This window comes from Artemia franciscana, chromosome 3 (assembly GCF_032884065.1).
Source record: "Artemia franciscana chromosome 3, ASM3288406v1, whole genome shotgun sequence".
In the NCBI taxonomy this organism is placed as follows: domain Eukaryota; kingdom Metazoa; phylum Arthropoda; class Branchiopoda; order Anostraca; family Artemiidae; genus Artemia; species Artemia franciscana.
Window position 1 is genome coordinate 24,157,749 of NC_088865.1, and position 13,567 is coordinate 24,171,315.

Consider the following 13,567-nt stretch of genomic DNA (forward strand, 5'->3'; position numbering starts at 1 on the left):
CCATTTACTCTCAAAATGATGACGTTTTGTCACTATACCCTCACAATTCTGATTAACTGTTTCAGGGAATTTATAGTCCTTTCCTGGTTTTTAATGTCTACACATTAGGAACTTTTGAGCATCAGAAATCTGGTCATGATTATCATCATGATTCATATTTTATTTAATTTTTTGCTAATTCCAAGAGGAGATTGGAGAACTGGCCATAAGAGTTGCTACTCTCCTTTCCTTGTAGGTTTTAGGAAAATAATTTTGGTTCCAAAAAAGGGAAAATGAACAAGAGGCTTCAGAATATAAGGGACAAAATGTGCAACTATGATTTTCTAACAATTTGTTCTTGTTTAACTTGGACCATAAACAATGCTCTTCTCCTATTCAAAAAGTATTTTATGGCACATATTGTTGGTTAAATAGAGCAATAATCATGCAAGCCAGTTTTTTTGTTTTTTTTAGTTACAAGATTAGAAAGTTGGCAATTGTAAAGCAGCCAATGTAGCTGTAGTTCTTGTATCATCTTCATTTCATCCCATCTTTCCCAGGAAATGAAAATCCTCCCCTTGCTAAGAATTTTGAATTTGAAGAAATAAGATCAAATAGATGATCAATGTTATTCATTTCCCAAAACTATTAAGTAAATGAAAATTCTCTGTAAAAACAAACAAACTGTTGTGCAGAGTAGTTTTGCCAATGGAGTTACACACTTACAACAGCTATTTTATATCTACAAATTTTTTTAAGAATTTTGTAACTTTTCTGAGGCATTACAGGAAGTTAGTATATTCCTATGGCTAAGATTTACAAGTAAACTATTCTACTAGAAGTTGAAGTGAAACAAGGTATTTAAACTGTTGTTCTGGTTTTTATATCAGCCAACATAGTCATTGATAATTGTAGATCAACACCCAATAGCTAACTGATCTGGACAATTAGCATCAATGCAATACTGTTATAGGACTAACTGTTTCATTCTTAATGTTAAATCTGTCTTGAGCATTTAAAAACACGAAAAAAGGAAAATGGTGTACAAAGCTGCAATAAAAAAACATTAATTACTAATCCCTTTGAATGGAATGGTTTTGCCAAGAATGAGAAAGACAAGTACCTTCTACCCTTGCCTCAACCACTGGAACAGTTGGAATCAAAGCACCATTTTCATCAACTACATGCAATATTTTTGAAAAAAAAATGGCAGGGATTGTAGATAGTTTTGTTTTGTCAGTAAGATAGCTGTCAGTATACATTGCGTTTTTGTTTTAAATATCACAGAGTCGCATCAAGTCAAATATTAGCAAAAAAGCTTACACAGCTTTCAACCTTATCAAATGTAATCACAATAAGCATGAAATAAGACTTGCTAGAGACTTGAGCAAATGGATAGAATGACCAAGGCAATGGCAATTCTTGGCCAAGAACATCAGAGAGATATTAAAAGTATGTGATCTAGACAGATATATAAAAGATCCGCAAAGAGGAGAAATTTTTTTTGTTGTGCACCACTTCCATCTGAGTGTGCACCAAAAAATCAAAAGGGACTTCCTAACCCCTTCCCCTCCCCCATAATAGTATACAAACTTTGTTAATGTCGCATGTTTTTTTCTTCAAATTAGCTAATGGTATTGTGAGACAACTATTGATCAGAAATAACTTCAAAAAGAATAATGCAAACCAAAAAAATCAATAGTTTTGTACATAGTCAAGGGCTAAATCTAAACCTGTTAAGATGGCAGGCAGGGCTTGGATGTATTCACAATGGTAGTGATTAGTATTTTTGGAGAATGTTAAAAGGAATTTTCAGCAGTATTATCATCTTAGAGCTATCAAATTAAAGAAGAAAAGGTAATTATGCACCAAGTTCCCTCCTGAAGAAAACACTATATTAACAGAGCAGTACCACTATATCCTCTACTGAATACATCTTCCTTATACAATGGTTGTTACTTGATGCAGCCCCCCCTCCCCTCTTGATGAGGCCAGGTATAGCCCAAGGGTATATACAAACTATTGAAGAAAGTGCTATGATCATAAATATTCCACTTTGCAATATACAGAACATCTTAATTAACTGTTTTGCCATGGTTCATTCCATTTTAATTTATATTTATCAATCAGTTTCTTTAACAAATAGTATGTTTACTGACAGTTTTTACCATAACAATGATCACATTCCTGTTAATTTAGGAAATTATTCTGCAGTCCATCCCTACAACATCAAGTCAATGTGAAATAATGAAAGCAATTGGACATATATTTTATTCAAAAACAATATAGAAACATATAGCAAATCCTAAAAACCACAAGAACTTGACTAATGCATTATTTCTAAATATTATAGGGTAAGAATTGTGTAATTATACTGCTTTCTTCAAAGGTTATGTATATAATCTATGGTTATATTTAGCCCTGTAAATGGAGGGAGGGGTCAAGACACAATCATGTTAGCAACAAAATTATATTTGGAAAGGGGATGATTGGGAGCTTGGGGCACAACTCTTTTGTTTTTATGTGTTTCCATCAAAGGATCTTGGGCATAAATAAATACAAACAAAAAAAATATTTTTGAAAGTTTGCTGATTCTGGGGTTCTGCATTGTTTTTGTCCTCAGCCTACTTCTCATCAACAATTGGTATATAATGACAAAAACAAAAAAAAATGTGAATAAATAAAAACTTTCAAAAAGACAGCAAAATCAGTTATATTTAGCATACAGCCTATATCTATAGCCAGCCTTATAAGAGGGATGGGAGAGCTGAGGTACATTTGAAATGGCACTGGCTGTTCTATGACAGTTCTTAACATTGGACAAATATTATTGATTATCTTCAAAAACCAAATGTTTCTTCAAAAATACGGAGAAGTGTTTCTTAATCTTTGAAATGATGCAGATAGATTAAGGCCTGATGGTTGGGTTTGGGCAAGTGAATATTGGAACATTCTTAGCTGGAAGCTCAACAGAAGGGAACATCTTAATGAAACAAAAACAGTACCATAAGATTCCTTATTTTATGCAGTTTTCAAATACCATATTTACGTTTCTGACAATGCACCCTGATAGGCTAAGGTGTAGCCATAAGATATATACAAAACTGAAAGAAAATACCAAAAAAATAAAATTCTTACTTTATAATATGCAGCATTTCTATTAATCAGATTATCATGATACCTTCCATTGTTATCAATATTTTTAAATAATATTTCATATTCAGCATATCTTAAATTCATGTGCAATCATGAGGCACAATGCTATTGACAGTGAAACCTCTCTACCAAGAAAAACAAAGCATCAAGAAATTCTAAACAACATCTGGGACCTTCAGGGAGAGGAACATTAATTTGGGGAACATAATTAATTAAGAGAGGATTAATTTGAAAATTTTAACCATTGACAATAATAACAATTTAACTGTTAGTCAAAAGGTAAGCCTTATCATGGACACACACTTTAAGCTTGAGACTAAAGTTGGGAAATGCAGCTTAATCTTAGACATGGGATCCTTAAATCAAACAAAGTATCAGACAAACTGTTATGAATATATTCAATATAAGGGAAAGGTGATAAAGTAGAATAATTATATTTAAATAAACTAGGATCCAATCCAAGATAGCCCAGTACCAACCATCAACCAATTCCAACTATCAAAACTGACAATATCAAATCATAGATTAGAAACCTACTACCCACAACTATAGAAGATATTTTTTAATCAAATTATTTATCTGAGATTAGGTGCTGTCTAGTTGCTGAGGGCATTACACTTGTCTAAAAAAAAAACTTCAACAGAAGTCACCCTTACATCCTAGCTGATCTAAATACAATTATTCTGCTTTATAACTCTTACTAAAGATTAAACATACCTGCAATACTGTCTGTTTATGATTTCAATATTTTGTTTGGTAAACATATAGTAGTTGGCCAATTCCAAAGAGAACATTCTAAGCAAATAAAAGTAGTATCACTGAGTTCTGTATTTAATATTATTTCTAAATATCATGGTTGCTTTTCTGACAAAACCCCTCCCTGATTTTCCACATATAGCCCTAAAATAATAACAAATCAAAAATTAAGGAAAATAATAAAAAATGAAATTATTACTTTATAATGGTGGCTCTTAACTATGTTCAGGGTACTGAACCCCCTAATTTCATTTGTGTGCCCACCAAACCCATGTCAATTACAAACAAAAAACATTTGGAAGTTTTTGTCAAATTAAAACATTAGTGCAGAAAATAAACAAACATTGATACATGAGACATAGCATATTTGCAAATTTATAGACAAAATAGGCACAAGAAAATATAGGTGCATATTTTTTTTAATTAAACATAGGTAAATATTTATACATAGGTACATAGATAAGCATTTTCACCCAAAACATAATAATGAATATTTACTATTTACTGCTAATTAGCATAACTTATGCTGCTGCATTTCAGAGACCATTTTAGAAAAGTTAGGTCTGTCTTAGCAGGTACACTCGCTTGTCATTTTTGCAACAAAGTCTGTTACTTTTCTTTGTTTTTATGCTTAGCATCCTTGAAAAAGATTACATGCAATAATATGCTGTAACAAATGGTCTTAAACACTCCAGAGCTTTCATAGCAAAAACTGGATGCATTACAATTATGTCAATACCTAGATATTGAGAGTGCTGTTGTTCTAATGAGTTGTTGTTGACCCTAGTTCATTTAATTGTCATTGACATCTGTTGTCTCATCTATGCTGGATATGACTCCTTTGAAGGTAGGTATCCATTGAGACACTTTGCTAACTAATCCAAGTCTGTGGTAATTGCTTGCTTTAATTCTGCAAGTACAAAAATCTTTCTGTTTTCAAGCATAAATTTTTTCTCACTTATTTTGCCATCTAGCAGGGGACATTTTTCAAAGTTATTGTTTTCTGTGTCATTTCCACAATTATAGTTTCTTTGTTCATTTATTTTGCTCTGTTTTTTTATTTCTTTAAGTCTTCAGGTTTTCTTTTGCTTTGATGCTACTAACTCAATTGTAATGCATCTGTTTGTTGAAATATTTAAGAGATGTAAAAATATTAGTCAAGTACTCAAAAATCAGAAAGAATTCTATATTTGTGAAGGAATTTGCAAGACAATGTTGCTGCTCTTCCAAAATCAGACCTCATTCCATATGCATGGCAAAAAATGATTTATTAGGCTACCAATCTTTAGGATTATCATCTAATGTTGGAACGGTAAAAAGGGCCTTGAATTCAGATCCCATTTCTCTATGCAGTGCTCCAGAGCAATTTTTCATAGATGGTTTAAATATTTCACTACAATTTTAAATGGTTTAGCTAGTTTTGGAGACATTGTTGTTTTTTTCTGTCAACATAAGGCTTTGCAGGATACAACACATAAAAATGATGTATGGTGTGTGCTACTCATTAGTGTATAAAGACCATATTTTCTTCCTGTCATGGCTGGAGTTCTATACTTTATGTACTGAAGAAACCATAGCCTATATAAACAACAATTGTTCTCTTTGAAGAATTCATTCATCTGCCTTAGCTGTAATTGTAGAGGCTCACAAAATTAAATTCTTACTTTATCATGTGTTATAGTGGATAAATTCTGTAAGCTGACTTAGCCTAGATTGGAAACATCTATGATCTTTCCAAGTTGAGGGCTGTGTTTTGATAGGCTTGGAATAAGACCTGCAACTACTTGACCCAAAATGTCTTTATTTATGTCCTCTATCCTCTTTACAATGGCATTGGAATTTGGGTTAGCTTAACTTCAGATTGTTTTTCTAGCATGATACTTGTTACCTTCAATACATCTGGTTCAATGATTGCTTTACCAATGACATGTGGTTTGTCCTGATTTTTGATCATATAAGCAGCTTTATTCAATGCTATTCCAAGAACAGGTTTGGAATTAAATTTTAAACAAATTTAGTTCTCTTCACATATTATTCAAAAACTGCTGGATTTTTGTACATTCTATCATCATTCAGCTTAAAGAGTTTCTTTTATTGTACTAGCACTGGATTTGAACTGTTTAACTTGACATTACAAATCATAAAGGTAAAATGAAGATTTCTGCCATGATCTAGCTAATTATGAATGCAAAGTAGAGTGGAAGCACATCCAAAATGTGTTATCTACAGTTTTACTTCATAATGCGAACTAGTAGTTTTTTCTTAACATTTACCCTTCTCAAGAGCCTTAATTCTAGGCTTCTACCATAAAACCTAATTTAGGCTGTGGATTCATTTCTGAAAGTTTAATTCACCTAGCTCATAAGCTTTCAGAGGTAGTAAAGGTTTGAAGACCTAAAAATTTATCAAGTAGAATATACATTAGTTAAATTAAAGATTTAATTAAGGAAATTACCTGTTTTATATACATTTTTCTTTAGGAAATTAGATTTCCTTTCAGAAAAATGGTAAGCTAGCATAAATATAATCGCTTTCTTCCGAAATTCGATTCGGCACTGTTACAAAAACTCGTTGAAGGCCCAGAAAATGTGACGGTGCTCAAAATTACGCTAGTGGAGCAATGCATGGACCAGGGACCTTAGAGAGCAAAAAGTGGAAGGGAACCAACAACGAACCAATATCTGTATCATACAATGTTTGTCTGTAATATAGGCTCAATTTTTACTTCTAAGGGTGAAGGGTGTCCATTGACTGGATCACTGAAGCATAAACTACCTATCGTAACAATTCCACGTAACAGTTTCGCGACAGTACATCCTAAATATAAATAAGCCTTGTAATTTCGAAAAAGGGTCATCACAATTTTACCTAGTTGGCAATACAGCTTAAACTAATTTGAGGTGAGTATACCTTAAACATCAATTTACTAGAGGTCCTTAAAATCCACCTTTATTTTTTAATAGTGCGTTATTTTTAGTTGACCATTTAAACACCTTTTTGCGTTCTCACGTAAACCCTAACCAAAAGTATTGTAAGTCTTAACACACAGGGAAGTTAAATTAATTGAAGATTTATTTCTGACACATAGCTGAAAGATTTGACTTTATATTCCTACTTGAAAAAATTAATTTGTTATACGCAAATACATTAAGTAGGTTATTCTCCACTATGTTCAATTTGGGTATGTTCAGTTAATCATAGAAACCAGCCAACTTTTCCGTATGAGATATATTTACAGTGAAATAATCAAACAGTTCGTGGTAACAAACTGTAGTAAGAAGCGACCCGGCTCAATAGTAACCGAAACTCTAAAAAGTAGAACTTTGATACCAATAGTTATATCTAAGGAATCGCATTTTAATGTTAATTTTAGATAAGTAAGTTTCATCAAGATTAGTCTTACCCATCAAAAGTTATGAGCCTGAGAAAATGTGCCTTATTTTAGAAAATAGGGGGAAACATCCCCTAAAAGTCAAACAATCTTAGTGAAAATCTCACCATCAGATCCATCGTATCAGTGAACCCTGTTGTAGGAGTTTCATGCTCCTGTCTGCAAAATTGTGGAATTTCGTATTTTTTGCCAGAAGACAGATTACGGGTGCGTGTTTATTTGTTGTTTTTTTTTCAGTTGTGATCATACCGACTTAGTGGTCCTAAAATGTCGCGAGAGGAATCATCCTAACATAAATTAAAAGTTCTATTGCCCTTTTTGAGTGACAAAAAAATTGCAGGGTACCTAGGCCCCCTCCCACGTTCATTTTCTCCCAAAGTCACTGAATCAAAAGTCTTGGATAGCCTTTTTATTCACCATAGTCGAAAACTTAATAACTATGTCTTTGGGGCGACTTAATCCCCCACAGTTCGCGTGGGAGGGGCTGCAAGTTACAAACTTTGACCTCTGTTTACATATAGTAATGGTTATTGGGAATTGTATAGAGGTTTTCAGGGGAGAAGTTGAGGAGGGGGTTACGTGGGAGGATATTTTTATGGAAGAATTTGTGATGGGGCAAGAGAATTTCAATGAAGGGGACGCGGGATTTTCTAGCATTATTTAAAAATACTGAAAAAATAAATATAAAATGTTTTTTCAACTGAAAGTAAGGAGCAGCATTAAAACTTAAAACGAACAGAAATTAATACGCATATGAAGAGTGTACCTCCTTGTAATACCGGCCTTTGTGATTCAGTGGTCATTCTTAAGGAATTGGCACGAAATGCAAGTTTTTGTGTAAAGAGCAAAGTATTGACGAGGGAGTGAACCCCTTCACATATGTATTGAAAACACGTGAATATAGAAGTTTGTTGCGTAAGTTGTCAGTTACACATATTTTTACTATTGAAAACGTTCGTTATTTAAAAAAAATTTAAAGTTTTAGTTGCCTTTTTAAATAATCAAAAAATTGGAAGGCAACTAGGTCTCCACCCTCGCTCTTTTTTTCTCTCAAAATCTTCCGATTAAAACTATGAGTAAGCCATTTAGCCAGAAAAAATTAATATGCAAATTTCGCTTTTATCATTTATCTGTGGAGAGCCAAGATCAAAACATGCATTGATTCAAAAACGTCCAGAAATTAAATAAAAAAACATGTGTTTCTAGCTAAAAGTAAGGAGTAATATTAAAAATTAAAAGGAACAGAAATTACTTCGTACATGAAAGGGGCTTTTCCTCTTCACCGCCCCGCTCTTTACGCTAAAGTGTTTTACTGTTTTAAAAAGTAGATTTAATAGAGAGAGTCAAACTTTAGCATAAGGAGCGAAGCATTGAGGAGGAAAATCCCCTTTCATATACGAAGTAATTTCTGCTTGTTTTAAGTTTTAATGTCGTTAATAACTTTCAGTTAAAAAAATCTTGTTTTTTTTTTTAATCAAAGAAACGAAATGACGCTTTTAGCGTTTAGTCTTTGAAAATTCATTAGCGGCCATATGCTATGTTTTACTGTGTTTTATTATCTTGGGAATTTGGACATGGCGGGCATATGAAGCCTCTGAATATATGTATATATATATATATATATATAATGACATTTTGAGGAGACAATCTAAAGGCAAGCAAGTTCATATTGCGGCTTGAAGTTCAAATGACAATTTTTTTGTTGGTACTATTTTTTCCTTAAATGTTAACTATGATTACCACTGCTACTATTAACAACTCGCTGAAGCACTAAGTCACCTAAGAGCGACAAAATTGTTCACGCCCTTTTATCACCATAATTTTCCCTAATCATACAGGCCTTATGTTATCCGGAACGGCAAAGAATTCAAAGAATAGAAATGTGGATACTTTTTTTCATCTCTATCCTCGGGCTCTTAGCCCTTGTATTACTCACAACGTTAGCTTTAGGTGAATAACTCAACTTGTTTACAGGTGGACAAGTTTTGCAGAGATCTTGCATTTGATTTGATTCGGCTAATTTGTTGGGCCTGTCTTTGGATTAGCACAGTTCTAAATTAAATAGATGCTTTCTGATGACTTAAAGAGGTAGATGTATAGTGGCTGGCCGCTTTTGAAGAGAATATTCTAAAGAAATAAAAGTTTAATGGTAGATTTCTGGTTTTTGATTGGTCTAGATCATGGTCACTTTATTGACAGTGCACCCCCTGCCCTGATGGCTCCATTACTACATGCTTCTTCATATAATTTCAAATACAATTTTACTCATATTTTCTAGTAACCTACTCAGCCAAGACTAAATTTTTTCAGGTTGAGGTTACAGAAAATTGTTTAAATAAGGAAACTATGACATGTAACAAGATTCAGGTAAGGGTGAAATATATATTATTTGTACTAGCATATGTCTGGGACTATCATGGAGTGAGGGAGGTTAAAGTGCATTGCCAGGAAAGCCACCATAATATCTGAAAATAATACAGACAAGGAATTTAATGGTACTACTTCTATTTGTTTAGCTCATTTCCTTTAGAAGTGGCCAACTGCTTTATAGCTAACCTTTCCTCTAACTTTGGGATCCTACATTCAAGATTAGGCATCATTTTCTAAGTTTATTACCATTGTCCACCAAAATAAGGATTAAACCCTCAATGAAGAAAGGGACTTAGGTGTACTCATTGATAATCAGCTCAAGTTTCACTCCCACATAAGGAATATGGTTTCCGAATCTAACACAAGACTTTGCCTACTCAAGAAATCTATTTTGAGCAGATCCCCCAAAGTCTTTCTTAAACTTTATAAGGCTATCATAAGACCCAACCTTAACTTTCAAAACTGCATAGCCACTCCCCAATACAAAGGTGACACAAGACTTCTTGAAAGCATGCAGAGGCATGCCACCAAGGTTGTAGATAGGCTGAAAGACCTTCCCTATTATGAAAGACTAAAAAAACTCTAACTACCTACTCTGTTATACCCACCACAGACAAGGTGACATGCTGCTTACATACAAACTCTCTGTAAAAAGTTGGTTGATTTGTAAGCAGACATTTATTCAATACTTGTAGAACCCAGGTCAACTGGAATAGAAAAGGTAAGTCAGAATGTTACATCCTTCCTCTTTTCCAAACTAGTGAGCTTGTACAAAAACCATACTATATTTTTCCTACAAATAACACTATTCCATAACCAATCCACCCCGCTTTAATCAGGCATGCATCACCATACCAATTCTTTTGATTAGTTGTCATCACTCTTAGAATACAAGAAGGTGCTCGGCTCACTTCTCTAACACTTTGTTCTCTCATACATACTTCATAATATGATAAGGCACTTGGATCACTTCTCTAATTCACCTCTACAATTAGCAGTCTTAAATCTTAGAATACAAGAAGGTGCTTGGCTCACTTCTCTAACACTTTTTGTACTCTCATACATACTTCATATACAATAAGGCACTTGGATCACTTCTCTAGTTCACCTCTACTGCACTCACTCTACAGTTTCTTTACATTTACAGGTTAAGTTTCTTTACAGGCTTTACTCATTGACCTGAATGGGTTGAATACAGAGCACCCTGTAGATCTGCATGGGTTGTGTGACTTGTGCTTGGTACAGGTATTGGGGTATGGAATGCTGGACTAAGATCATGGGAAGTCGGCCGTGAGTTTAGATCAGGCATTTTAGGTGGAGGGATGAGAGCAGCAAATGCAGTTATGTGTGACAAGGTAACAGCTTTGGCATGTGGGTTTCCCATAGATTCACCTTGTGGGGTTTCCAGGGCTTCAGCAGCATCAGGTGACCTGTTTGAATGGCAGAGCACCTTTATGTGATGCCTGTTTTCCCAATAGGTTCCTCCTTCATTTGTCTTGATTATGTATGATCTGGGCTGCTTGTCTGCTCTCATGATTGTGCCAGACTGCCGTGTCTTGCCCTGGATTTGGGCTTGAATTGGTTGGCTGACTTGCAGGGGTTTTAGTTCTTTTGACTGCCTGTTGTGGTATTTCCTTTGGCGTGATTGTTGCTTTTTTTGGTTCTGCATGAACTCACCATCATGAACAATTTTTGGAGAGAGTAGTTCTCCAGTGCAAGGAACTATCAATTTCAAGTTTCTGCTCATCAGCATCTGGGCTGGGGATGCCAGTCCATTGACAGGTGTGTTCCTGTATTCAAGCATAGCCAACTTGAAATCGTCTCCTGTTAGATCAGTCTTAGTAAGGATATCCTTGGCTGTTTGTACTGTCCTTTCTGCAAGTCTGTTTGACTACGGAAAGTTTGGCGATGAAGTCTTGTGAGCTATTTCCCAGTCTTTTATGAACTTCTGAAATAGAGCTGATGTGAATTGCAGACCATTATTGGAGACAAGGATGCTAGGGATTCCATACCGTGCATATTGTTTCTTCAAACATGATACGATTTGATGGGCGTATGCATTGCTACCAACTCTATCAACCTCAAAAGACCGGCTGTAATAGTTGACAGTGATGAGGTAATATTCTCCACTCTTGTAGAACAGATCACAACCAATCTTCTCCCAAGGTAGGTGCAGGATATCATGAGGTAACAATGGCTCCTTTTGATTTGAGTTTTGATATTTGGTACATGCATAGCAGTGTCTGATATGTTCTTCAACATCCTTTGTCATACCTGGCCAAAACACAATAGAGCAAGCTCGTTGCTTAGTCTTTTCAATTCCCAGGTATGATGAATGGATGCGGTCTAGGATGTTCTTGTGGGAATTTTTTGGAATGACCAAACAATCGCCTTTCAATATGATCAGGTCTATGACTGTTAACTTGTGTCTGACGTTCCTAAATGGGAGTATGTTTGTGGGGATGGACCTTTTAGATTTGGGCCAGCCACTTTGGATAGTCTTAGTGTGCTCAACCAATTGATGATCAGCTGCTGTCTCTTCTTTTAGCTTTTTAGGCCTGCCCAGGCTTATTGGGAGAAGCGTCATCACAGAGTGCACGTATGATTCGATCTCCATTTGCGTTTCTGTATCCTCTTCAGGGAGATATAAGTGGGATAGGGCGTTGGCAACAGGAATTTCTTTACCAGGGCAAAATATCACTGTAAAATCATATGGCTGGATTTTCAGTAACATCCGCTGCAGCCTAGGTGATGACTTCAAAATTGGGCGGTTTAGGATGACTTGCAGGGGTTTGTGGTTGGACACAACAATGAATTTCTAGCCATACAGGTACTGATGATAATTCAGGCAGTCGAAGAGGATAGAGTATAATTCTTTTTCTATCTGTGAATAATTCTGCTCGGTGCGATTAAGCAATCTTGATGCAAAGGATACAGTTTTCCCATTCTGAAGAATGGTAGCCCCAAGGCCGAACTTCAAAGCATTGACTTGGAGCTCAATGTTTCCTGATGTTGGATCAAGGAATGATAATGAGTCACAAATTGATTCTTTGATGTTTGTGAATGCTGAGTTCCACTCCTCTTCCCACTTGAACTCTTGCTGGTTTGCCAGTTTGTGAAGTGGTTGGTTCAGTGAGGAAAGATTGGGTATATACCTTGCCAGATAGTTCATCATTCCCAAGACGGTCTGAAGTTCATCTTTAGTCGATAGGATGCGCATTTCCTTTAGTGCTCGAACCTTCCGTGGATCTGGATGGATGCCAGCTTCCAATATTATGTGTCCAAAGTAAGGGATGCTATCACTTTTGAACACGCATTTTTGAAGGTTGAGCTTCACGCATTTCTTGTGGGCTCTTATAAGCGCGCTGCACACATTAGAATCGTGCTCTTCATCAGTTCAGCCAGATATGATGATGTCATCCACTATGACTGAAAAACCTTTGATACCTTCAAAGGCCTCCTCCATGCAGTGCTGGAATTCGTCTTGCGCCGAGATTAGGCTGAACGGCATCCATTTGAACTTGTATTGGCCATATGGTGTGTTGAATGTTGTTAATTCGGACAACTCCTCGTCAAGTTCAAGCGACCAATATCCATGGCGAGCGTCAAGTTTTGTGAAGTACTTAGTGCTGGCATGTTTCAAAACAGCTTCGTCGAATGTAGGCATTGGATGATGGGGTCGTTTGATGGCCAAATTCAAGTCATGGGGGTTGATGCACACCCAAAGACTCTTGTCAGGCTTTTCATTTACAACTGCAGCATTGACCCAATCTGTGGGGTGGGAGACTTTTTCTATGACCCCAAGGCTTTCCATCCTATCGAGTTCCTTCTTAAATCTGTCTTGGAGGGATATCATGACGTGTCTAGCTGGTACTGCTTTTGGTTCAGCTCCTTCTTTCATGTGTAATGTGGCAC

The 13,567-nt window shown here is 35.5% G+C and overlaps 2 protein-coding genes across 2 annotated transcripts in view; one reads left to right on the forward strand and one right to left on the reverse strand.

The window, feature by feature from the left end:
- LOC136025057 (structural maintenance of chromosomes protein 3-like) overlaps window positions 1-6,442 on the reverse strand; it is a 94,233-nt gene extending 87,791 nt beyond the window's left edge. The window contains exon 1 of the mRNA XM_065700738.1: window positions 6,347-6,442. Coding sequence (XP_065556810.1) covers window positions 6,347-6,361 — 15 coding nt within the window. The 5' untranslated portion in view covers window positions 6,362-6,442. The remainder of the gene's footprint in view (window positions 1-6,346) is intronic.
- A 2,692-nt stretch (window positions 6,443-9,134) lies between these two features.
- LOC136025058 (protein TEX261-like) overlaps window positions 9,135-13,567 on the forward strand; it is a 77,961-nt gene continuing 73,528 nt past the window's right edge. Inside the window, exon 1 of the mRNA XM_065700739.1 lies at window positions 9,135-9,232. Within this exon, the coding sequence (XP_065556811.1) occupies window positions 9,163-9,232 (70 nt within the window). The 5' untranslated portion in view covers window positions 9,135-9,162. The remainder of the gene's footprint in view (window positions 9,233-13,567) is intronic.